This window comes from Nelusetta ayraudi, unplaced genomic scaffold, assembly GCF_046127955.1.
Source record: "Nelusetta ayraudi isolate G7.1 ecotype Tasmania unplaced genomic scaffold, CSIRO-AGI_Nayr_v1 ptg000143l, whole genome shotgun sequence".
NCBI lineage: Eukaryota > Metazoa > Chordata > Actinopteri > Tetraodontiformes > Monacanthidae > Nelusetta > Nelusetta ayraudi.
The window spans coordinates 174,446-199,830 of NW_027466193.1; the positions used below are offsets into that span (position 1 = coordinate 174,446).

The 25,385-nt window shown below is 44.2% G+C and overlaps 4 protein-coding genes across 6 annotated transcripts; 1 reads left to right on the forward strand and 3 right to left on the reverse strand.

Moving 5' to 3' along the window:
- Positions 1–250: 250 nt before the first annotated feature.
- Positions 251–1,131, forward strand: atoh1b (atonal bHLH transcription factor 1b). The gene has a single exon (XM_076013125.1). It carries the CDS (start codon positions 342–344, stop codon positions 1,014–1,016), a length of 675 nt encoding a protein of 224 aa, XP_075869240.1. The 5' UTR covers positions 251–341; the 3' UTR covers positions 1,017–1,131.
- Positions 1,132–1,776: 645 nt separating this feature from the next.
- Positions 1,777–7,418, reverse strand: dok3 (docking protein 3). The gene is made up of 5 exons (XM_076013145.1): positions 7,211–7,418; positions 5,005–5,310; positions 4,604–4,694; positions 3,587–3,774; positions 1,777–2,796 (listed from the first exon to the last, which is right to left on the reverse strand). The coding sequence occupies exons 1-5, from the start codon at positions 7,265–7,267 to the stop codon at positions 2,101–2,103; spliced, it is 1,338 nt and encodes a 445-aa protein (XP_075869260.1). The 5' UTR covers positions 7,268–7,418; the 3' UTR covers positions 1,777–2,100.
- A 106-nt stretch (positions 7,419–7,524) lies between these two features.
- On the reverse strand, positions 7,525–13,332 carry ddx41 (DEAD (Asp-Glu-Ala-Asp) box polypeptide 41). The gene is made up of 17 exons (XM_076013143.1): positions 13,169–13,332; positions 12,473–12,571; positions 11,870–12,020; positions 11,705–11,779; positions 11,462–11,522; positions 11,238–11,374; positions 11,054–11,126; positions 10,460–10,613; positions 10,055–10,191; positions 9,665–9,827; positions 9,182–9,313; positions 9,000–9,071; positions 8,796–8,892; positions 8,522–8,671; positions 8,364–8,435; positions 8,080–8,190; positions 7,525–7,971 (listed from the first exon to the last, which is right to left on the reverse strand). Exons 1-17 carry the CDS (start codon positions 13,193–13,195, stop codon positions 7,835–7,837), a joined length of 1,848 nt encoding a protein of 615 aa, XP_075869258.1. The 5' UTR covers positions 13,196–13,332; the 3' UTR covers positions 7,525–7,834.
- Positions 13,333–14,589: 1,257 nt separating this feature from the next.
- On the reverse strand, positions 14,590–25,352 carry fam193b (family with sequence similarity 193 member B). 3 transcript variants are annotated; one of them, XM_076013141.1, is made up of 10 exons: positions 25,026–25,352; positions 23,346–23,624; positions 22,119–22,323; positions 20,477–20,686; positions 19,460–19,883; positions 19,156–19,339; positions 18,256–18,489; positions 15,794–16,832; positions 15,624–15,699; positions 14,590–15,065 (listed from the first exon to the last, which is right to left on the reverse strand). In XM_076013141.1, exons 1-10 carry the CDS (start codon positions 25,182–25,184, stop codon positions 14,969–14,971), a joined length of 2,907 nt encoding a protein of 968 aa, XP_075869256.1. In that variant the 5' UTR covers positions 25,185–25,352; the 3' UTR covers positions 14,590–14,968. The 3 variants fall into 3 exon arrangements, with proteins under 3 accessions (XP_075869256.1, XP_075869255.1, XP_075869257.1); XM_076013140.1 differs by having other exon boundaries at positions 22,107–22,323; XM_076013142.1 differs by having other exon boundaries at positions 22,134–22,323; positions 25,026–25,348.
- Positions 25,353–25,385: the final 33 nt, after the last annotated feature.

Consider the following 25,385-nt stretch of genomic DNA (forward strand, 5'->3'; position numbering starts at 1 on the left):
ATATGCCAGTCTCCTCCCCGTGCGACAATAATAACAGAGTTGTGATTGAGTTACAATGGACAATAGGAGAAGTAAGAAAAAAAAAGACTTGATCTTTGTCTAATTGTTCCTTGACAGGGTGTGTGTGTGTGTGTGTGTGTGTGTGTGTGTGTGTGTGTGTGTGTGTGTGTGTGTGTGTCCTGAGGCTGCAGGGAGCGTCAACAAGGTGACCGGGGGCCGCCTATAAAATGCTGGCCGCTGCAACTTCAAACCACCAGTCACAGCTTCTCTGGCCACCAGGATTCAGTACCTTCGCTGTGCGCGCGCCACCGAGCAGGTTTCCCTCCCCATCGCTCCCAGCCATGACCGCCAAGGCAGAGCTCTCCAGCTGGCCGGAGTACCCGGAGGACTTCGGCCAGCTGCAGCAGCGCAATATGGCCTTCATCAACGCCAAGGCGTGGATCTCCCCGGGTTCCCTGCACGCGTGCTGCAGGAGCGACGTGCACACAGAAGCGAGCATCGACAAACTTTTGCCGGCGAGCGAACTTCCCGAGTGCCTGTCCGAGGCGGAGGCGGATCACACGCAGGCTGCAGACGGAGGCAAGGGGAGTCACTTTGGGCCCCAGAAACACCGGCGCGTCGCAGCCAACGCCCGGGAGAGGAGGAGGATGCACGGGCTGAACAAAGCCTTCGACGAGCTGCGCAGCGTCATCCCCTCGCTGGAGAACGAGCGGAAGCTGTCCAAGTTTGACACCCTGCAAATGGCTCAGATTTACATCACCGAACTGTCGGAGCTGCTGGCCGGCGTGGTCCGCCCGGAGTGCAGGAGTCCCCTGCCGGGCCAGGCTGCAGACAGGAGGGGGCTGATGCACCACGGGGAGCAGCCGCAAACGTGCACCTCCGTCGGCCACCTCATCATCCTCGGACCGTCGCCTGAGATGGCATCGAATAAATCCGCAAGTTCTTGCAGCAGCGGCAGCGACGAAGAATCCTCACACTTCAGTGACATAGAGGAGTGTCAGAGCGCAAGAAAGTGACAGAAATGCACGAGTGACTTTTCTCCTCAGGATGGGCCAGTGGAACCAAATACTCTCTTGACACTGTAAATAACCTGTTGTTCTTGGACTGTTCATGAAAAAGCTGAAAAACTTTTAACAACAACAACAACAACAACAACAACAACAATGACAAAATGCTGGCTAATAATTTATTTTTCTCCCTCGAGCCAGGACAGAGAAGGTTGTTGTTGTTTTTTTGTTTTTGTTTTTTTTAAAAAAATGCACTTTATGGCCTAAAAGCACCATGAAAGACATGTAGTGTCCTTTCTGTGTTAAAAAAAAGTTGTGTTCAAAAATTAAAACAAATATTTTCTTATTTATGCATAGCTATTTTAAGAGGCTAGTTTCGCTATAATAAATGGTTAAAAACACATATACAATTTGTTTTTGTGTTCCCCATTTTTTTTTTTTTTTTTTGCCTTCATGCTGTTTTTTTTATGTCTCAAAAGGGAAATAAATCTAAAAGGTCGAAAAACAACATTAAGTGCAGGAACTGCCGGCTTTGACAGAAAAAATGAAAAGCCATCGTTACTCCTGTGAAGAATAAAAAAAAATGTGAGTAAAGATTAGAGAGAGATAAGAGATTAAAGATGGAGAGAAAATCTGAATGAGGTCAATGAGGCCGCTTTTAAAACAAAATTGTAAGCTATTCCGTTGATGAAAGACAGAGTTAGATGTCTTTTCATCTGATATTTTAGAAACAACTGTTTCAGGGGATAAACTGCACCGTCACCATAAGTCAAAGGGAAAAGTCTTTTATTTAAACTCTGTGGAACATTAGCATCGAGATGAGATGTATTCATAATGAACAATGGCGCAACGCTTATGAATTCATGTGTGTGTGTGTGTGTGTGTGTGTGTGTGTGCGCGCAGGGGGGCAGAATCCACAATATCACAAATAATATCACAGTTATGAATTATGAAACAACATAAACAGAATGCTGATGCACATTCTGCTCGAAATCCATTTCCAGCGCACATTTGCAAGCCAAGATTTGATGCTTCCAGCTCCCAGAGGGCAGTTCAAAGAAATAAAACCCAATTAGGCGTTCATGGCACTCTATCACAGTTCGGATTTGCTCCCGCTATTCTTGTTAGCTCGCATTTCACTAAGACCTGCAGAGCTGTGAAACTGGCGCTCCTGCTGGCCCTTGAAAATCAACTTTGTCAGCCTGTTTTTAACACTCTGTGAAGGGGCACGGATTGAGAGGCCGCTGCTCCCCTCCAGCTCTCCATTGACCCACTCGTGAATGCCGTAGCCGTTGCCTGCAGGGGGCTGGTACTGGGCATCGGCAGGGGAATGGGGGGCAGACGCCAGAGGCGGATTGGGACATTTGGATTTCTGCCAGTTGTGATAAATGCCGCCGTCCGCGGTGCTCTCCAGGTTTACGGCCCCCAGGGAATGGCACAGTTGATCCTCTTCTTTACCGTCCCACTCCAAAACCTCCTTGCTCACCGTAGAATTCTGGACGGCTGAGGACGGCAGCCTCCCTCTGAAGGCGACGGTGGCGTACTCGGCGAAGACCTTTGTGCTGTCGGAGGCCTCGGCAGGCCTGCAGGAAGACGGACCGGTGTGCCTCCTGGTCGCCGGGGCAGGAGATTGGTCGGCGTGGAGGCCGGGCGGCTCAGAGGAAGACTTCCTGTCCGAGCTGCAGTTGTCGATGATGGACCGGTATATCTCCTTGTCGCACGGGGACTCGAAGATAAAGAATCCTTCGCCTGACTCACAGCGGCGGCCCGCTTCAATGCTGAATCCTGCCTGCAACCACAGCCAAAAACAACGCCTCGGCGCATTAGTTTCAGAGGCTATTCTGAGGCTGAAACCTCAGTGGCCTACGTTATTTCAGTTATTACATGGTCTTGTCTTCTTAGATCACAGTGGCGACTGTGAAGAGTGAACAGCTAATTCAGCGGCATCAAAAACGTATCAAATGCAAAACAGTCGGCGATATCCGAATTAATGCTTAAGTGCAAAATAAGAAAAGAAATCTCTATAAAAATGACATTTCTGCAGGGTACATGGCCGGAAAGACACGTGCGCAGTACACGCAAACCCTGTCGCAGCAGGAAATATACTTGGTAAAATCATAAAGACGGCATATTATATTTACCTGTCAGTCGTTGTTGTAGTGTTATTAGTGGCTGTGGGCAAAGCCACACCGCTTGCTGCCTGGTACGCGTGTTAAATCAAGCTAGTGACATGCTGGCTGTTACGTCACGAGCGAGGCATCTATTTTCTAGCGCAGCAACAAGCCTGCGCGCAAATCGTCTTTTGTCGAGAAACAACGCATACGACAGATAGAGTTACTAAGAATAAATCACTGTTGTGTTTTCAACGACATGAAGAGTGCGATCACATAGCCCAGGAATGGAAATAGCCACACCAAAAAAAAAGGTTTGATAGTAAGAAATTAGACAAAAAGAATTAACATTAACACTTTTTGCATATGATTTGTTAGATGCTAGCAAATCTTACATAACGGCCCTTTTAAGAAAGGCAAATGACACGAGATGGGAAAACCACCATTCTGTTAAAAGTACATATTTACCTGAACGACTCCAAATTTACGTATGCAGGTGTAGGGCCACTTGTAGACGGTGGTTCCAGCATTTAATTCCAGCAGCACCAAATCCGTTTCATTGACGGAGAGCAGATATTCTCCAACCAACTGACACCGCAGGGACGCCTTGGTGGTCAGGATGCTCACTTTGTACTGGTTCAAAGGAAGGGCACGTTCTGGCCATGGGAAGACAGGGGGAAATGTGCAGCACTTAAATCATGGCAGAGCAACGAGAGCAGCCATAACCACCGTGTCATTTGCATTTCTAATACGAAGTCAGAGCCGAATCTGGAAGCGGGAATGTCTCGTGTTCAGCGTTCCATTCATCCCTCACTGCGAACTTTCAGCAGGAATGAGAGTCATTAGCGAAGGGACAAATTTGTCTGCAGCAGGGCTCGCTGACACTAATGCATTCCATTGTTCAGGGTTGAAAAAGTCTGGGAGGCTTGTATGTACTTTAAACCTGTTTGCTCTTTTCATGTTCCCCTCGGCCAAATCATAAAACATCCACCAGCGTTCGCTTCTCTTTACACTCTAGATATGGACCATTTCCATAAATCATGGTGCCACTTTATCAATCTGGGCAAAAGCAAATGCAGCTGCAATGCAGATATTTGATCGCCTTCCCCCCGGCCCGAGGCGGCCAGGCCTAAATTAACAGCACTGGTAATTAACAAAATACTTCTTTATGTTTCTGTAATATTTAACACACCAGTATCAATTAAATCTTGGATGTAGAAGCTCTTTAACTGTAACATAACTGCAATAAATGGAATTATTAAGGTCACCTATGATTTTTAAATACTGTTATTTAAAAGTACTGTTTCGCAAAGCACAATATAAAAAGATGTGACGCAGGTATACAAGGCTTATTCTAAGGTGACAAAAGCTCATAATTCACATTGGCTCGAGCCAAATTGCTAAAGATGGAGCATTATCTTTTTAATTTCACAGGATAAATTCCCACATGCGTCGAGGTGCCACTGATAGTTTGACGGTCGTTACCCATATTCCAAGGCGCGTAAATGTCATTAGCCATCATGGGCTTGTTGTTTCCTCCTGTGAAACCCCCTGCTTCCTCCTCTCCAGGATCCTTCTGTAAACACGGCGGCATTGATAAGTACACAGCGGGCCGGAGTGCGCGCCGGTCCCCTCTTATCGCTGTTTTACGACCTCAGAGGGACAAGACGCAAGAAAGGGACAGAGCTTGTGCAAGCAGACAAATTGGAGAAGTCAAGTGGCAGAAGTTACAGATACGGGATTGACTTCCCCATTGCGCTATCATGGAAAACTTTTGAATGTACCTTTCCCAAACGATAAGACCGTTTATTTCGGGCAGGAAAAGAAGAAGAAGGGGAACAAGAAGCTGGAGAAGAAGAAGTAGTAGAGGTGGGAAAGACTGGCACCTGGAAGGCATTGAGCCAGATGGCACTGAGCCACTGCTGGGTGTCGGCGGAGGCCATGATGTAGTTGCAGGTGAGGGTGTTGAGGTAGAAGGCTGTGCAGCCGTCAGGGCAAGGCTCCTCGGGGTCCGTGGCGGCGCTGAGGCAGTCCCGGAGGCGCACCACAATCTTCTCCAGTGCCTTCGCCTCCATCACTCGCCTCTTTCTGTGGGAGGCGTCCGTGTCCAGCAAGGAGTGCAGCTCCAGGCGGCCGACCCCGGAGAAAGTGGGTTTGAAGAGCACCATCCACATTTTCCTCCACGTCTTCTGCTGCAGAAGACAAGAAAGAGAGGCGGCGGGTGGGATAAGTGCTTTCAGATGAGTGGCTTCCGTGGAACATTTCCACATGAGGGGTGTTGGGGCGTGCGTGCATGTGTGTGTGTGTGTGTGTGGGGGGGGGTTCTTATGTTGTTATGTAAAGACTCCATTACGAGCGCGCGCGGCATCTGTTTTCTAATGTGATCAGATGGCTCTGCGGCACTTGCAAAGGCAAACATCATTCATTTTAATGTTTTCTTTTCCCTGAAACCCGGCTGCACAGCCTGTGAATGTTAGTCAACACAACTTATCTCTCGAGACGGAAACATCTTAAAGCGCCAATTGTCCGTCTGGATCGCTCTGATGTAGATGATCTTAAGATTTGTCGCATGGAAATTCAGGAAAATGGCTGAAAGACGCTTCGTAAATTGCCTGTTCTCAATGTTTTTCATTTAAAATGTCACAGCGCTCCCTTAGACTTCATCTCGCTCCGATGCCAAGCAATATAGAAATCAATTTGAACTCTAAAAGCGTTTTTTAAATTTTTTTTTTTATGTTTCTGTACAACTTGTAAGTATATGAGCTCGTCTGCTCAGTTGTCTCGCTGCATTAATTTTGACGCTTCGGACCAATTAGGAGCTGCATTGTCTCGTTGAGCCATCCAGCAGCCCTGCACCAAGTCTGCAGCTAAATTTACAGCGTGCGAGGGTGGCGGCACAAACCACACAGGATTTTCAGACCATGTCCAATTGATCCAGAATGCGATTAGTCACACTTTGGATCCACGCACACTCCAAGAGGCTGTATTTTAAGACCTTTGTGAGGCAGAACAGCATCTTGGCTGGATTTTTCTTTCACATTCCGCTATGGAAGATTGGCCGCAGATCGCGTTATGGCCTAGAAATTGAAAGTAGGGCCTATGTTGTGGTAATATCAGTAAAACTATTAAACAATCCTAAAGCATTTTCACTGGAATGTCGGATTGGATTAGGAAGGAAAATTCAAGTTTTACCCATCATAATATTTATGGCCAAAGTTTTCGAACGGCTTAAAATTCGTACTCAATTCCTATTGCAGTCATTAAATATTTGCAATAGATTTTTTGTGTGCGTTTCCAAAGGTTTGACTGCATCAGAGGTAGACAAACAAATAGCATTTTGTTTACTGCGTACCCGATGCGTCGCAACTGACGTCTTCTTGCGGAAACATGCAGTTCTGAGCTGGACGGAATAGCACGTGTGTAGCGTGTCAACCAATGTTTGGCTGCAATAAAATAAACTGCACTCAGAGACTTTAGACCAGGACTAACCATTGTTTTGTTTTTTGTTTTTAGCACTGATAGCTACTTCATGGGTCCTGAGTCATATGAAGGGCTACCAGTGTGGTAGACTCTCCAGAAATAACAAACTGTCTGAGTTATATATTCTTATTGATACTCATCTATGTGAGGATACTTATCAAGTTAGTTCTTCCCACCCCCCTTTCGAATTTTCTGTTTATTTAGTCTATTTTTAATTTTTAATTATCATTGTTGTTTACCTGTTCAAAATAAATAAATAAATTGGTTTTCAATAATTATCAACAATGACTTAACAGTGTTGGATAAAACTGAATTTTAGACGCAGCTCGACGAGTTGTGCAATTTTTCAAATGGGCCTCCGGGCTACTCGTGTCGTCCTCGGTACCTTAAAAAGCTTTAGACTGATTCTTATTGCAACACAGTACATGTCAAAGGAATGAGGTGCCCAAAAACCTTTTTCCACCACTGTACTTCCTCTATTTTGCAAGCCTACCGATAACAAAAAAAAAAGAAGCGAGAAACGTTTCAAAAAACAGGATTGTTAGATTTAGATCAATGAATTTTCTAAATATTTTAGGGCACAATGACCTTAATTTCCTCTCGTCAACATACCTTAAAAAACTTGACACCCTGAAGATAGAGCAACCCTTCCTTGAGGATGACATCCATGTGCACAGCTCGCTCAGGTCAAACCCTCACTGTGGTTCAACGCTCAGTTCTCAGGCTAGACCATACAGCCCCTGCTAAGTGGCAAAAATAATAACTATTTCCTTTACGTCATAAGCAGCTTTCATTCTGCAGTCTCTCACGTCCAAAGACTAAAAGTTTTCTATGTGAAACTAAAACACAAGTACTGTCTCCGCCTTCCGTACCTCTGCTCTGAACCAAAGGTTTTGACAAACGCCCTTCCCTAGGGGAAAAAAAAAGGTTTCACATCCTGAGGTTTTATTTACAGTCAGTATCAAAATGTTACAAAAGGCCAAACAGACAAATGACAAATGGGAAGCAAAACGAATTTTCTTTTTGAAACAGTTGTCCATTGTACGTAGCTGACAGTAAAAATATACTTCCTTTGTTCGGTGACATTTACAGTTTCCTAAGAAGGTTCTCGGATTTGCTCAACATTTGAGGATCTCCCTAAAATAGGCTCCAGCCGCTCTCTGTGACCTGGAGGTGCAGGTAGCGTGGCTGAGCCACAGAGCAAGGATGGCTCTTCCTCCACAGTAGAAAAACACTTTAGAAGTCCATTGAACTATGAGCCAGGTAGTCTTTCCGTCCGATGTTGGTGACCTGTTTGGTCTGCATGGCCTCCAGCTTTGGACAGTCGGTGATACGATGACCCAGACCACCGCAAAATGTGCAGCCCCTCTCTCCTGTGGATGTTCAAAAAAGAAAAAAATTAGCAAAAATAGAGAGAAAAATAAAAGGCCGCAGGCAAAGATGGAGACGAAAAGCCCTTTTTTTTTGGTGAAACAACTCACCTCCGATGTCGAGCATGGTCTCGTCTCCGCTCTGGAGCACCTGGAGCACTGGAGGAACCTTCTGTTTGGCCTCGATCAGCAGGGCTTTAAGGTCCATCAGCACCGACTCATCTGCGCGGGGGAGGGGACACACGTCTTTTAACGTCAACTTTAAAATAAACGTGTGAAGTTCATGTAAAGACCGAGACAGCGTGTGGGAGTTGGCGTCATCTTGTGCTCAGAAACCAGCCCGAGTACGCTTGTGGCTACGTTTTCACTTTTGTATATCTTTCACTTTTCCTTACCGCAGCCTTTATTGATGAACGTCGTGGCAATACCAGTCTTGCCCGATCGTCCAGTTCTTCCAATCCTGTGGACTAGAGGAAGAAAAAAAAGGAATTTTAGCATTTAGCGTTTTAACGAGCCTCGGCTTCTCCAACAGAACCAACACGATCAGCCTTGCCATAATTTTCTATCTCCTCGGGCATGTCGTAGTTCACCACGTGCTGAATTGCAGGGAAATCCAGACCCTTGGAGGCGACGTCCGTGGCCACTAACACATCCTTCTTCCCTTCTTTAAACGCCTCGATTGCTTTGGTTCGCTCCTCCTGATCTGGAAGACAGCCGGGCCGAGATAAGACGGAGCAGAGGTGACATCTGCTGGTAAGGTTGGTAAAGCTCGCCCCTGAGGAAGCTCGGAGGCTGTTTGCATGACTAAGCGGTTTTGAGCCGTTTACCTTTTCCTCCGTGGATGGCCACCGCCTCCACTCCCTTGAGCAGCAGATACTCATGGATGGCGTCCACGTCGGCCTTCTTCTCGGCAAACATAAGCACCTGGTCGCAAAAAAAAACAACAACAACAAGAAACAATATTTAAACATCTGATGCGCATAAATATTTTTCTTTGAAGGCTGTTCATCATAAAATGGGAGTGCACTGACGGGAGGGGATGTTTTCTGGAGACACTCGAGCAAGTACACCATCTTCGCTTCCTCTTTCACATATTCCACTTCCTGGAGACACAAACGCACGTGAATTATTCACTGTGCACGGTCTTCCGCAATGACGTTTAGAACTGAATACAATGAATTTCTCTGAGAAATGAAATGAAAAGTAAACACACCTGGATGACATCCAAGCTGGCCGCACCAGCCCGACCCACATTGATGGTGATGGGTTTCACCAGTGCACTCTTGGCAAAGTTTTGGATTTTCTTGGGCATGGTAGCACTGAAGAGGAGAGTTTGTCTTTGTCCCTAAAATAAGGAAACCCAAAGATACAAAAACGAGTGAAAGATCGTTCAACTGAAAAAGTTAAAGCCCAGTTAACGAAACTCATTCATTGACAGGACGTGAGTTTCGGGAAAGAAATGAAGTAAATATGAGAATAATCAGAAAGATGATTGAATTTGCTGGGTGTGAAAAAAAAAGAGGTAAATGTTCTGGGCAGCAGATTTAAGTCAGACAAAGAAATTTAAATCTGTCCAGTTGGATTTAAAAAATGCATTTGCTGTTTGCTGACAAGTTTGGAAAAACAACTGTGATCGTCAGACAATGTGAGGACGACGAGCTCCGTCCAGCGGGTGGATGCTGCTGCGGCAGCTCACCTTGAAATAGGAGAAAATAGTTCTGATGTCTTCTTCAAAGCCCATGTCAATCATCCTGTCGGCCTCATCCAGGGCCAAGTAGCGGCAGATGTCCAGGCTCACCATCTTCTTCTGGAGCAGATCCATCAGCCTGCCAGGGGTGGCTACCATCATGTGGACGCCGCTAAAGTCGGCAGAGGAAAGAAGCAGATTCAGACTGAGAATCGGCAGCAACACTTCAGCGATATATCAATAACTATGCAGTAAGAGTATTTTCTGAAGATAATTAACTGCCAAATCTACGGCAGCTTGTCTTCTGAACTTGCTTATGCAAGTTAAGGGTTATACATATAAATAAATCAAGGAAAGAAAAAATGAATTATTTTTGTGCACAGCTTCACTTTCACTCACTGTTTAACGACCTCCATCTGGTCCTTGACTGACATTCCTCCGATACAGAGTGCACAGCGCAGCTGAGGCGCTCCCTCCTCCTCCAGCAGCTTGCAGTAGTACTCGATAATGCTGTGCGTCTGCCTCGCCAACTCTCGCTGGAGTAAAGGAGATAGTGATATGCTCAGACGCAAAAGAAAACCCCCCAAAAAAACACTTGAATAAAAGAACAGTATTGCTAACAGTTAATGCCATCTGTTTGATTACAGAACCGAGCTACTTTAGGATCTGAAATATGTGCAAAGAAAAAACTAAACAAGACAAATAACGGAGCTGCAGCTTGAAGCTCTTCAATTCTTGAGACCATTTTCTGGTAACCACAGATTAGAATTTGAGCATTTTATCATTTTGTCTTGCATGTCTTACCGAGGGGCAGATGATGAGGCCGTAGGGCCCCTCCCTCTTGTAGAAGGGCAGCCGCTTCTCCTGCTCCAGGGAGAACATGATGATGGGCAAAGTGAAGACGAGAGTCTTTCCAGAACCGGTGAAGGCGATGCCAATCATGTCCCGGCCTGAAAGACTGAACACATAAAAACAATGTCAACAGCAGTGTTGATGTATTCAGCAAAATACTTCACCTCCCTGTTGTTTCAGTTTATATTTGGTTATGCTCTTGTTTTTTTGCACTGTACATGATAGTTTTGAAGCCAACCAGGTCCATTCAATTTGAGTGCTCTTAGTTTAACTAATACCAGATTTTTTTTTTTGATTGTCTGTAGGTAGTTTTATTTATAATTCTTAATGTTATTTTTTAGAGGATGAAGATGGGATCAGTTCATCCGATGCCAGTAGTATAGTAAGTGTTCCCTACCTGAGAACGAGCTGACAGTAATTTCCTTTGCCATCTATCACTTTACAGCTGGTTTGAAAAATGTCTCATGGCGTGTAAAATATAAAACATCCAACCTTGCGCGCACACTACTGTCAAACAATGGGAACAGTCTATAAACTGTTACTTACACTGTGGGGATTCCCTGAATTTGAATTGGTGTGGGATGAACAATGCCCTTCTTTTTCAAGCCTTTCAGAATCGCTGCAGACAGGAGAAAAAAAAAAAAAAAGGAACAGATTTGTCGTGAGTGGCTCCAACATTTTGGACCTCTCCGCATGCTTGTGAAGTGCAGAGAAGGAAGAGTGATGTAACCTGGCGGAAACTTCATCTCTCTGAAGCTTTTGATGGGGAAAGGGATTATGTCTCCGTCCACCAGGATGTGAAACTTCTTTCTGACGCGATCGTGCCGGGTTCCTGGCATATTCAGGATGTAGCGAGGGGCATTCCAGCTTTACGGAGGATTTATGAAAAATGTATGAGTAACAACCACAAGAATAAAGGAGGCAACAAAAGTGAGAAGCAGATGAAGTACCTACCTTGTTTTTATAGGATCGTCATATATGATACCTTTGGCCATTTCTTTCACAGACATCAGAGCTGGAAACAAGGACAATGGAGAAACACTGAGCTGCTGAAATGTTTGGAACCGTTTAGATGGTACACTTGTTCAGCTGCATATCTAGAAAACACTGGATATACGCCCCTGCGACTGTCATGGTGTGCCTGATAAAATGATTGATACATGTAATCAGGTCCTCTTTAAAGAATTCTATTGTTACCTCGTCCCTCTGCAACACTCTCAAGAATCTTCTCTTCCTCTTTGAGCTGCTTCTCCTTCGCCGACTCCTTACGCGCTGTAGATACAAAAAACAAAAGCAGGTGAGCTTTTACAGAACCTAAGTTTAGTGTATGGTATATAAGAAATAGACTGCTTTAACACACACCTTCTGCTTTTTCTTTCAGATGCTGATGCTGGTCCAGCAGACTAACATTGGAGCGAGGGCCAAGACCCTCATCCTCATCCCTCTGCTCCCCCCCGCTGTCTTTCTGTTCCTCATCCACTGCCTTTCCTCGCAGACGCAACATCTTCTGCATCTGTTTGGCACATACGTTCAAAGAAAATGTAGTGAAATGGGTACATCAACATCAATTTACATCTAATGGCTCACATGAAAGTTTCCTGAACTTTAATCTGTAATAAATGAAAATGTTAATGGTCCAATAATATGCAAAATGTTTGTTAAGTTTATGACAAGTGTTTAGTCCATCAGTCAATTCAACAAATGAGAAAATTATCGCTGATTTGCAGAAGACAGTAAACAGAGGGCTAAATATGGCAGGCTAGTCAAATTGAGAGAAGCTGCTCTGCTGTGTCCCTGATGAAAAATAATGATCTTAAATGGGATATAATATGTGACCTATGAGGTGGGTTTACTCGGTAGGAGAGGCAATGTGCTGCAATAACAGGCGAAACATCTTTTACATCAGTCTGACATAGCAATAATAAAATAAATTCAGTGAAATGCTCAATCTAGACAAAGACTTACTATTTGATGCTTTCTTATCTTGACTGGAACATATGGAACATAGTCATCATCTTCCTCTGATCCTTCTGAGCCGGATCGTTTCTCGTCCCCATGGGACCTCTGAACAAAGAAAACAATAGTATTATTCTGACTTTTATTTTTGTTAGCACTGCTGGGGTTTTGTGATTGAGGATTTTGTGCAATCGTATCATGAACCACAAGTGATAAAATTTATGATTAAACTCTGATTGTGTTTTCCATATTGAGCCTGGTTAGCCAACATGGAAAACAAACTGCTTTGCGAGTACTGGGATCTAAAAAAAAAAAAAGGTTTGTACAGTTAAGTGAAAAGACAACTGTAAAAGGAATAGTGCTCTTATTCGATTCCCGAGCTAATTGATACGGATATATAGCTTTAACCGCTCTTGTCCTATCCTGTAGCTCACCTGTTGTAAACAAGTATACGCATTAGGACGGATGCTGCATTTTATCAAATTATTAGGCCAGCGCCATTGAACTATGTACTCGAATAAAGACCAGTAAGTAGTCCGCAATATTTAAGACCTTGGTTTAAATTTTTATTTTGAGATGTTCAAGCTTAGAGTTAAAACGATGTGAGTTATATTCAGGCTCAACTAGCTAGCTAACTCCAGTTCGAGTAGCTAGCGACACGACTTCATAACGCGAACTATTTGAAAAGAAAAACAAAAGACTTACCTTTTTTGTTCGGTTTTCTGTCTCCATTTTATTTTAGAATACACGACGGGATGTGTTTTGGAACGCCGCACAACTGCCAATTACAGACACAGACAGTTAAATAACTGCAGCTAGCATCGACACACTATTTACGACACAAATGACGTAGCCGGCACAGGAACGGAAGAGCGCGAAGGCCAAAATTACAACCTACATGCCTAAATAAGAAAATGTCGCGATTCAGGAAAATTCGGTGTTTTCTTTTACAAACAAACGCCACACTCTCTTTTTATTCCAAAACGGTATTGTTTTTAATCTTTCTGGATGAAAGATTTTCACAGTATCAAAAGAGATTTTCTTTCTTTTCTTTTCGTTTTTTTTAAGAAACAAGCCAACATACACTTGGCTATTGTGATATAGTATAAATCTACATTCCAAACATTACGGTAATACTAATTGAATATAACCTGGAAACATCAGAGATGGTGTAAGAAACAAAATCCCAGCACAATAAAATTAAATGATCCATTTCAATGGTAGCCGTTGGTTACTGGTGTGGGCCTTTGTACCAAGAGCCATCAAATTCCCAGGGACATTTCCCAACAGATTATTCAGGTTTGGAATCGGAATATGCAGGTTGGAGTACAAGGTTCCACCATGGTCACAGTACAGGGAAGAATAGCAGTATGGATGAAGAAAAGTATTTAAAACACACAATCTCCAGAAATGCATGACGGGAACTTAAAAAGAATAAGACCAAAAAAAAATAAATGCTGAGAATGCAGAGGAATTGACATATAATGCATATAACAGTGTGTGACAGTCTCACTGTGGTGAATGCAGCAGTGTGACTGTGTGACCGTTGGGATTCAGTCAAGCAGTGAGAAATCTGGTCAAGACTCTTTTGCACTATGAAAGGCAAAACGTGTGCCTGCTTATCAAATTAGAAACGAGGGACAACAGACACCGAAGCAGAAGGAGCGGAACATTTAGAGAACCGGAGAACAGCAAGAGTCTGTGCATTGGAATGTCACTGCACAAGCTACAAACGTGTGTGTGTGTGTGTGTGTGTGTGTGTGTGTGGCAAGTGGATCAAGTGTCAACCGCTTTGGAGGTCAAATGAGTTCATAATTAAGCATAAATAAAAGTATTTAAATTAAAGACAAAATTCATATACCGGCATCGCAGCTCACACGTGCACTGCAGCTTGCCTGTCAGTAAAATCAATGCAATTTATTGGTGATTTCAGGAGTTGTGGGTGTTTTTCTTTGAATGAATCTGAACCCCCAAAAATATCTGCTTGTGATCCCTTTCAACAGTTGCACAGCGAAAAAATTTGCGACCCAGTGTCACCAGGAGTGGACCAGCAGTGCAAAATGTGATCCACGATTAGCACCAAACCAAACTGATCGGAATTCAGACGTCTAACAACGTTACATGTCTCAGCTTTGTGATAAAAACATTTATTTCATGTAAGGTAATTGTTTACATACTACATACTTGAGCACATGGATGCAGTGGACAACAGATTTATTTTTTTCCCCATTTCTTTTTTTTTTTTTTGCATCTCTCGTTTAGTGAACATTGCAGTAATAGCAAATGGTAGAGGTGGCCTTTAAAAAAAAATGCGTGCAGGCTTTTAGCCACACGTTTTGTCATCAGTCTTCTGGAAGAAGAGTACATTTTGAATCAAGGTCCCTTGGCTTAATAAGGAAGTGAGGAACAGAGGGAATGAGAGAAGGCCTCAGGCCAAACTGGGCTGGACTGGAAGAGTTTGTGGTGTGGAGTTCTTTTTTTTTTTGGACTGGCTCCCCGTCCGAGTTATTGAGCTGCACTAGAAGGAACCTTCTTGAGGCTGAAGTTCGTCCAATTCACTGCTACCTTCTGGCGAGTCTGTTTTGCAGAATCAAGGCAAAACCTAAAAGGGAAGTACAAGCAGAGAGACGAGAGGAGAATGAACCACAATAACAGTGCAACAAAACGAAACAATTAAGAAGCTGAAATCAATTTCAAACCTATTTTTTTAATGGATGGTCCGTACACATTATGTAATACAAAATTATATTTTTCTTGTCACGGAAGAGACCACAGAATATTTTCTCTCATTGCTGGCCCACACATTTTTTGTTCTCGTTTTGCCATCTGTCATGTAGCTGCACGTTATGAGGAACCTCTTGAGACTCTGTCAGTGTAAACCGACGTCAGGCGAGTTCAATTTTGACACGCCGCAACTTATTCCGCAAATGTGTTTTTAATTTGCCAATATGCAACACAGGAGTCAAACAAAAAAAAAAAAACAAGCAAGCGTGAACACTTGAATTAAATTATTTTTTTCAAAATGCCATTTCATTTGGTGACATTTCCACAGTTCCATTCTTTCTTTCGCATAAGACTGGAAACCCAGCAAGTGTTCTATAACGTCAATATAACCAATGACTGCTTTCCCCATTTTCTTGACGCTGCCATCTCAGCCTACCTTTTGAAGTACTCCACTTCTCGATCGGTCTCATCCATTTCTGTTGGATCCACATCTTTTGGCAGAAATACGTCATCTGCGGGAACAACAATAAAGACCTCAACATTAGTCTTTGCCACAACGGTTACAAATTACTATTTAAAACTGGAGTAACAGATAGATTAGTTTACCAATAGTACTGCTGGATTTTTCACCCTTGTTTTTGTTCTTCTTATTCTTCCCCTTGGATTGCTGCTGCTGCTGCTGCTGCTGCTGCTGATGGCCGTTTGCTGCAACGGAGTGATTAGCTTTGTTTTCCGATTCCTGCTCGGCACGACCCCGTGTTTCCGCGTCACCTCTGACCCTCTGCATGTTCAAGACGGCACCGTTTGCGGGATGTTTGGTCGATCTGCAATCCTCGGCTTTCCTGGGCCCGTTCCTCAGGTTCTCCGGACAGTGCAGCGGCTGCTTGCCACCAGGTTTGGAGCAACTTGACGTCATCTCTTTGCAGTCGTTGGTTTTCGGCGTTTCATTCAAGGGAGCGGTTTTGGTTGGTTTGTTGGAATTTTGTTCAGACAAGGACGCTTCCTGCTTCTGCTGCTTCTTATTCTTCTTCGACTTCGGAGCGCTTTGAACCGTCGACTTGGGATCGGAGACATCCTCCTTTGACTTTGCCGTGGCCTGGTCACATACGGTGGAGGAGCATCTCTCTGGAGACCGAACGTTAATGAGCTTTGACAAAGTCGGAGTGGTGTTCAACCGCAAGATATCCTTGGTCGCTGGAGGCAGCGCCGAAGTCGGGGTCGTCGAGTTAGCAGGAGAGACGGCGTGGTTCGGGTCCTCCCATCCGTTAGCCAGGTCCAGCTGGTTCTTGAAACTCCCCAAAGAGAGCGGGGCCAGGTCGAGGTCTATCTGCTGCAGGTCCGAGGAACCGTTAAGGTGGGACAGCAAGTGGTTTCCCTCCAACGTGGCCGCCTTCTTTGGGAAGTCGTTGACGTCCAGGTTGAGGTCGTACATGCTAAAAGAGGCCCGGATCGAGTCTTTGATAGTGTTCTTAATCTCTTCCAGCCGACTGGTGAGGAAGCTGTTGACGCGCTCGAGCTCTAGCTGAGGCCAGTCGAGCAACCGACTAGCTTCCGAGCCGTCGGGGAGCGGCTCGTCGGCAGGCTCAGGTGGGCTGGAGTGGGGGTCACCGCCAGCAGCGCCCGTGGTGCCCTGCTGAGCTTTTTCCTAAAAACAGACACAGTACAAGCCTTATGGATGAGACACAAACAGAGCTTTGTGTTGTTTTGTAGTCTGCATTCATAAAACCACTGAGAAGTATTAAGGATGCAGCATCTAAAACGTCTTTAGAATAACTGATTGCTTAATTATTAGCAGCATTTTGATCAGATGATGCTCTTCTTTGCACATTAAGTAAAAAAATATCTCACCATATAAATGAATCAGATAATGAAGTGGGGCAAGGAAGTGTTAGACCTAGGGCTGTCAAACACTAAAACATTTTTTTAATCGCAATTAATCACAGTTAACTATGAAGATTCTGCGATTAATCGTGATGTGAATTGCATGAGTAAAATTCTGTTATTTTACAGCACAAGGCAGTTTTTACGGAAGCGTATTGCATTCACTTGGCAAATAACAAATATCTATTTTTTAGTGTAATTATTTCGGTTTTCCTGCTATTTTATTTTTCCAGCCCAGTTTTTCGTGCTAATTTTTTTCCACCCTGTTGTTTGTGTAAATTTTTTCCGCCATGTTTTTTTTTATTTTGAAATCCCGCGAGAAAACAGTAGACAGGTGACTCTACGGCATGGATGTGCTCTAGGTGGTGACACATGTCACCACGTAACCAGTCTGAATGCACTTCAAATGCATCATTTTGTATACATGGAGCATGCCATATTTATCCAACTGATCCCGGAGAAACATGTGGAGAATATCTGAATGGGCTTTCCTTCAAAACAACCGCAAAGTCCTCAGATGCCTACGTAAAGTTGATAAACTGATTGTAATGCCATCTATGTCACTTCAAGACAGGACAGTGTCTTAAGCCCATGTCAAAATAGAATTTGATTGACCTGAACAAGCTGGCCATGTTTATTCCATTATATCTAGCTCTCAATGAAAGAATGGATGCGATTGTTTCCGATGCTCTCTAAACTCGGGAAAATAGGGCGGAAAAAAATTAGCATGAAAAACCGAAATGATTACACTGAAAAACAGAGATTTTTTTTTATTTGCCAAGTGAATGCAATACGCTTCCGTAAGTTTAAAGTAAAGTAACGTATTGCTTGCCAGAAATCAGCGAGAGGGGCCAACTACGGGTTAGTAAAAGGGACAAAAAGGCTTACGCCGGCTTCACACCAGACACCGAAGAGGCATAGCCAGCCACTCTTTTGCTCTCTTTCGTGTGTGTGTGTGTGTGTGTGTGTTTGTTTGTTTTCAAGGTCTCTCGCACTGTTTAGATACTGACAAATATAATGTACACAAATATGATCGCATTTGTCAATCGCGGGGAAATGGCTTTTATTTTGAAACTTTACTACTCACGTTTGAAATGCGATTAAAAAAAAAAGTATTGCATTATGGATTGCATTTAATTAATCGCGATTAATGCGTTAACGCTGACAGCCCTTGTGAAAAAACTCACCTTCTTCTTTTGTTTGTGTCGCGCCCTCTTGGCAGCCTTGGCACTGTTGACAGGTTTGGGCTCGGAGCTGTTGATGAAGTCCAGCAACTCATCAACGTCTCGGTTGTCGATGGCTCCAGCCACCGTCAGCTCCGAGTCCTGACGCTGAGGTAGGCCTTCCTTACGCCTGGTCAGCCGAGAACGGAGTTTCTCACGGATCTCGGCGTAGTTCCGGCTCGTTGGTGCTGCGGGAGGCTGAGGACACATGGCCAACATTATATGTTATGAAAACAGAATTATTAGAGAATCTCTGATCAAGCTGGCTCTACATATTCTTAATATTAAATAATACATTAGTCAATTTTCTATTTAGTAACCGGTGATGAGCTGGTGGCTAATGCATTAGCGTTGTTCTTCTCATTGTTAAAAGCCATTCATTTTACTTTGCTGGCAGTCTGAGCTACTTTAGGACACCAAGTCTTCAGCATTATCAAGCAGTTATAGTATTTAAGTTGGTGTTTGGCTGCCTTCACAGCAAAGCCAACACTGTGACAGAACCAAACAGCCTACAGTGGAAGGTTCCCTATGTAATAAATCTTTAAAGACTCCATGTTTGACATCTCATTGAAATGTGGCTCTCTATATTAGTATCAAATCACTAAATCACACACACACACACACACACACACACACACACACACACACACACACACACACACACACACACACACACACACACACACACACACCTCGATTAATTGCGATTAATTGCATCATAGCCCTCTGAATCCGAATCAAATGGAATCGTCGGGTACCTATCGATTCCCACCCCTAGTGATAAACCCCACAGACCCAAATCAGACCATTCTGAATAATCAATCAGATGTAAGAATTTATTTAAAAAAAGACGTTGCCAAGTACCGCGTTGTGGCCAAAGAACTCGCAGTAGCAGCAGTCGCAGTACTTCCCGTCCTTCTGGTTGGTGGAGGAGGAGGCGCAGGAGCTCCTCTCAGAGCTGCTGTCCTCGTCCTCCCCCTCCTCCAGCTCAGACGAGGGGTGACACAGCGTCCCGTTGGTCATCTTGTGCCCCTTACACGCCTGATCCCTGTCAGAGAGGTGAAGAAAGAGACAAGAATTCAATAGAGATTTTTAAATGTTTTTAATCGGCAGAAGCTGCCGGAATCATTTCCAAATTTGAAAGGAAATCAGACGCCGTGGCACTGACCTGCAGGTCCCTGTTGTCAAGTGGCTGACGTTGGAAGTGGCCACCGTCGCTGCGCTGTGTCCGTTACACGGGTGGTTACAGCCCATGATGGATGTGCCCAGTTTGCTGTGCGGCATGTTCACGGCGGGAATGTGGGAGTTTTTGCACGGGCTGGGCTTGTGAACCGACGTGGGACTGTCCGGGCTGGGGGAGCCCAGTTTGGCCGAAGGGTTGTGAAGGTTTGGTACCAGCGGTGAGAAGGACGTGTGGGCGGCTGCTGCTGCTGCTGCGGTGCCGCCGGACGACAGCGAGGCAGCGTGGCTGTGCTGTCCGCAGCTGGGCTTGGGGGGTACGAGTGAGGAATGCTGGGAGGACAGGCCAGTTGGACTGTTGGGGGGTACCGACAAGTCTGTGTGTTGGTGGTCACTGGGATGGAAGGCCTCACCTGTGTGGTTAAACATAAATAGGTAGATAAATAAGTGAAAATTGATCAGAAAAACAAGCCTGTTATCTCTTCCAGACCACAAAATCTCCTTCAACGTCTGACATTTATCATTCTGGGAGCTTCTCCAGAGATATTATAATGACTTGGATGGAAACAAAGAACACACTGTGACACGTCAACTGGGTGACTGTGTGCGAGCATATTCCAAGACGCAAAATTTCTTCTCTTTAGGAGTGAACAGCATGGCTCAAGCTGAAAACGGTGAATATAAAATCTTGATCTGTTTCTATACATTCTGTGAAAATTGGAGGTTATTTCAACAAGAATTGCCAAAATTATTGGCCTGCGAAATGATGTCAAATTTTTTGGGACACCCTGTATATTCATTGATTTGCTGCCAGATGTGGGAACTCCTTCCACCTCTAGCTGAAATGCAATGGAGTCTTAAAATAAAATATTCAAAGAAAACAACCAAATGCACAGTCAAAAACCCAGTGATTATAGGAACAAAAATTATGATAAAAATAAGAACATAAAAGCTGATAGATTCCCATTTGTGCTGCGAGTTAAAGGTTGAGCTGAGGTCGTGCTACCTGGTGGCGTTGGTCGCCGGCACATGGTCTTGTAGTGCTTGGAAGTGGTCTTGCAGATGTCAGCTGAGGTAGACAGGGAGTTCCCAGCAGAAGACCCGTTGGTGTTTTGGGATGACGGATGACTGTAGGGGCACATCTTGTTGCCCGATGTTTTAACAGATTTCCCAGGTGCTTCGTGAGGTCCCCGCTTCTCGTGGCAAGCTGCTAAACCTGCACCAGGGAACAGGGAAGAGAATCAACTTGAGCACGTCGTAATAAATACACTTCCCTTTTGACAAGGTTCTAGTCTGAATCAAAATAAAGACACAACAAATGAACGAGAAGTAACAACTTTGGTAAGATGTTCATTCTTAGGCTGCAATAACCTCCACTTAATTTAAAGGGGCACCTCATTTTGTAGATTTATGTGTGTTTTTATGAGTCATCTGATAAATTTGCACTGCTTAATTTGATCAGCGTGATCCACAAAGCGTACCCAACTGACAATCACTGCCAGCTACGGCTTTCCAAATGTGCACTCATCTAGAGCCGGGAGCAAACGTAAGCGAGACAGCTGCCGTACAGTTACAGCGAAGTGAGGGGAGCCTTCACTTGTCTCCGCTTCCCAGTCCGCAGGGGATACTTCCCAAACTAAGTGTGGTGCAACGCGCTTTTCTGCGCTGCAATTCTGGCTGTCGGCAAGCGCTATAAATACTTTTATTTCAAGTTAATGTTTGTCAGGCATGAAGGTGTTGCGGCAGAGGCAGAGCAACAGACGCACTGGCCGGGTCTGACAGCCAGGCAAAGGCTTAACGATGCTTTCACGTGCCTACTTCAGAGGACGTGGCGCAGGTGAATTAACAGCAAACTGCATCATACTGAGGTCACCTATACAACGTATTAACAATAATACTACTTTGATAATTACAGTGCAGCTGATGCATTTGATCTGGAGGTTGAGAATGCTTTTGAACAGCTGATGTTGGTGAGAGCGTGGAACGGTAAAATGCGGACATGAACAGTGAGCGGATGGTAAGACAGATGGCCAGATGTCAAGGTTCAGCTACTATAGACCGTTTTTTTTTTATTCCATGAGTTTAGCCGAGTTTACTTTGCAGCAGTCAGCCACAATAACCTCCCCCAGGCATCCTTGGCTGCTCCAAGTGCAGCAGCCGAAAGATGGCCAGTCCTGATTAAAGTCAGACCTGCAGTTTACAAGCTACTGTATATGACTTGGTGTGAATGTAGCAAAAGAGTTCATACTTTGTGGGATGATTAGAGGTGTGTGGAACTATTTGGTTCTTAACTCAAACAGAACAGAAGAGATAAGCGTTGCTCAATGAAGTTTATAATATACTATATGAATATATATGTATACGTATGTATGTACGGTAAGAAAATTTGATTTAAAAGTATCAGAGTAGCTTAAACACATGACTACAATTAATTAATATTACGACTGTGTTGACACATTATTGTCAACCATTCATTTAGAGCGCCGTTAATCAGTCTTCTCAAAAACAGCATCTGATGACGGAACCAAAACAATGCAACACGCATTTAGCACTGAGCGAAGGAGCCAACCGTTAACCTCTAAACCAACACTTAGGTTTCTGACTATTCAGAATTTGCTGCAATCTTCACAGATTACCTCCACCCATACAATGCAGCGACAGACCTTGCTGCTGCGAGTGTGAAGGAGGGTTGTGGTTACAGTGTTCTCCTCCGTTGGTATGGGCAGAGTTCCAGAGACCTGACAGTTTGTGGGCTGACAGGAAGGAACTGGGGTCCCAATCCACAGTACTTTGCTCTGGGTAACCGTTTCCACAGCTCTGAGACTTACAGGAGGAAGAGTGCGACAATGGTACCTGGGTTGAAGAAAAAAAAAAAAAAAAGAGAGTAAGAAAAGGAGATTAACATGAGGGATTGTTGGTCTTCTGGCATACTTTGCTTACAGGGACGCTGACTAACATGAGCAGTAGGTGTAAAGAAAGGGCGTTTAGAGAGTTTCTGATTTAAAACATCCACAGCACACATTTCAAGAGAAGAAAAATAATGTCACACCTGCTGTCAAAAAAGATGACGGTTTGTTGTCTGCGTGTGTTTTTTGTTTGTTTTTCTTTTATGTCTGTGAAGCTGTTGTGTGAGGGTCCTGTGTCTGAAACTGTTTTGAACTGTTATGTACAAATAATGAAATAAAAAGTTAAAAAAAAAAAAAAAAAAAGGAAAAGAAAGAAAGCTGCTGACCCAAACAACAGGGCCTGTATTTATGTGAAGACAAAAACAGATACAGGTCCTAAGACTTGTTATTTTGTGCAAGCAAGTATTGTGATTTATTGCACTCCCTGATGAAAACGCTTTAAACATCAAACTATTCAGGCAGAATATTAAACGCAGACTTTGAGTTTCTTAAAGTGAGCCTCTTTGATGATTGGTTCATGCACCATTCACTGAGGTCTCTACTATACTGAAGCTCCACACACATTTCTTTACAATGCTACACACACTGAGAAGAAATCTCTGTGGCTGAACTCTAATGATCACACATACAGCTTTGTTGTTTTGATGGTGTTCTTGATGGTGCCATTATTGCTGATGATGCTGTCTGGTATTTTTTCTTTAACAGATGTTTACTAGAGTGTCATACTTTATATTTTCCTCCCTACTAAGTTTCAAGACATATTCTCTCCTCCCATTTTTTAAAAACATCTAGAACCCAATCGTACAATGTCAGACAAGAAAGTTTTGAGCACTGTCCTAATGCCTCACGCTTCGCTACCTCAGGTGATGAAAAGCACCAAAGTTTTAATGACAAATTCATTAAAAAAACAAAACAAAGAAAGGTGACATTGCAAAGACTAATGACCCACATCCACCCTTTTGTATTTACCGGAGTCGTCTGTTCCTGGCTGCTCCGCCTCTCCTCCTCTTCCACACTCTTGCAGCAGCTCTGACAGATCCACAGGGGCACTTCTCCCAGCAGTGACTGGGACAGCGAGGGCACAGCGTCGGCGAGCTTACGGCCAGGCGCCTCTCGCAATAAGGCCTGGGAGAGTGCGGGTACGGCGTCAGCCAACTTTGTCGCGTGGCCCCCCGGGAGCCCATTCGCCGAGTTTGGGCCCCAGTCCTTGAATTCACGGTGACACAGGAGGCAGCATGTGTGCATGGGCTTGGTAGAGAAGGAGACAACAGTGCGAGACAGTGATCAGGCTATAGAAGTACCATGTGACCAGTCATGACCAAGTTGTTGCCTTCAAGGTATACTATATATCGGTTTGAAAAATCGGTTTTAAAGCATTAGTACTCTGTAACCCCCTTCCTGTAGCGTAAGCAACAACCCAGAAAGAGCAGGAATACTTCAAGACATTCACAACATAAAGTAAAACTGTATTTGGAATTTACTTAATTATCATAATTTTGCATTCAACTAAAGTAAATGTTTTGAAAGTTGTTTTTTTTGTTTTGTTTTTTTTTTTTTTTTTTACAAGTAAAAGATTTATTTAGGGTCGTACGTTTTATTTTGTCAGCAATGCATTCAATCAATAACACACTGTGAAGCTTTAACTGCAATGTCGTGGAAAAAACGTTTTGTTTTTTAATTCATACTCAAAATAATTCACCGACAGAATACTATAATAGCCAAGGTATTTTGTGACTTGTTAAAACTGTACAGAAAGCTGCTTTATAGACTTGGTCTGATAAAAAAAGAGCAACACTAACACTGGAAATGGTGCGACGTCCGCATTTTCGGGTCAAATGCAGAAAATAAATCACTTTTCTTAAGCGATATCCCTGGACGAATGCGGTGCTGCTGCAATTGGTAACAGTTCACAAGGCATCAGCGACTGATGACGGGATGTATTGAAACTTTTATAGTGTGCTCTTCAAGATTGGAGGATAAATCTGGCATAAAAACTTGCGCAAACGCACTGATGGTGCAGGGCGAACAACTCCAAGCGTGTCCAAGAGTCATTTATACCATAACAACAAGCCCGTTATGTCTTTTAGCCAAGTGAGCTAATGAGCTAGTAGCTACTTAGCCGCTGCTGTCTGTGAGTGAGTGGGTTCCTGTCGATGCATTCAAATGCAACGCTGAGCAGAAAGCACGTTTGCAGCACGCTAGCTAGTGACGGTAGCCCCGGCTAGCCCCTTGGCTAAGGGTAGCTGAATGGATGAGGAGTTGTGGACCCAAGAAATGTGACGACCTGTCCAGGACACAATGTCAGCTGTCCCACAGAGGCGACGGGCAAGAGTCGCTGAGACACTGACTAAAACCCCGCTTGGTGTACGTTGCGGAAATGATCAGATTATTTATTTAATTACAAATCAAACGACAACAGAGGAACACATCCACCGCTACACTGGTTACGTTAATGCACACATTACAATAGCTTTCGAGTAGCAAGTGATTGCATAATATACATCAAGTTCACATCTGCAGACTTTAAATTGGTTATAATTGAACAAAAGCAATAAGAGGGTGCTTGGATTCGCAGAACGGTTGCTAGCCCGGACGCAGGCGAGCAGCCTGTTTTAAAAACAGTGATTGGCTCGCAGCTAGCTAACCTACCTGGTTCGCCCTGGTTGTGGGCAGCCTATCCAGCCCAGCATCTCCACCGCCACCGCCAGCTGCATCGCCGGGAGAGACTGGGTTCTTCGGTACAGTCTGCTGTCCAGGCACAAGCTCCTTCTGGCCGACCCCTTGCTGCTTGCTTTTCTTCCTCGCCATTACAGCAGTGTTTACGATGCGCTTTGGCCAAGTTTGCAACAGTTTTGATGATTCGCAGAGCACACTTTCGGTTCCTCTCGGACCTCAAAACGTTCTCTATCTTCTCCAGTCAAGACAACAGTCAATATGGCGGAGGACTGGCACACTCGGGAGTTCATAGGTTAAAGATACTGCTGGCAACGCGGCTTCACTCCTGCAAGG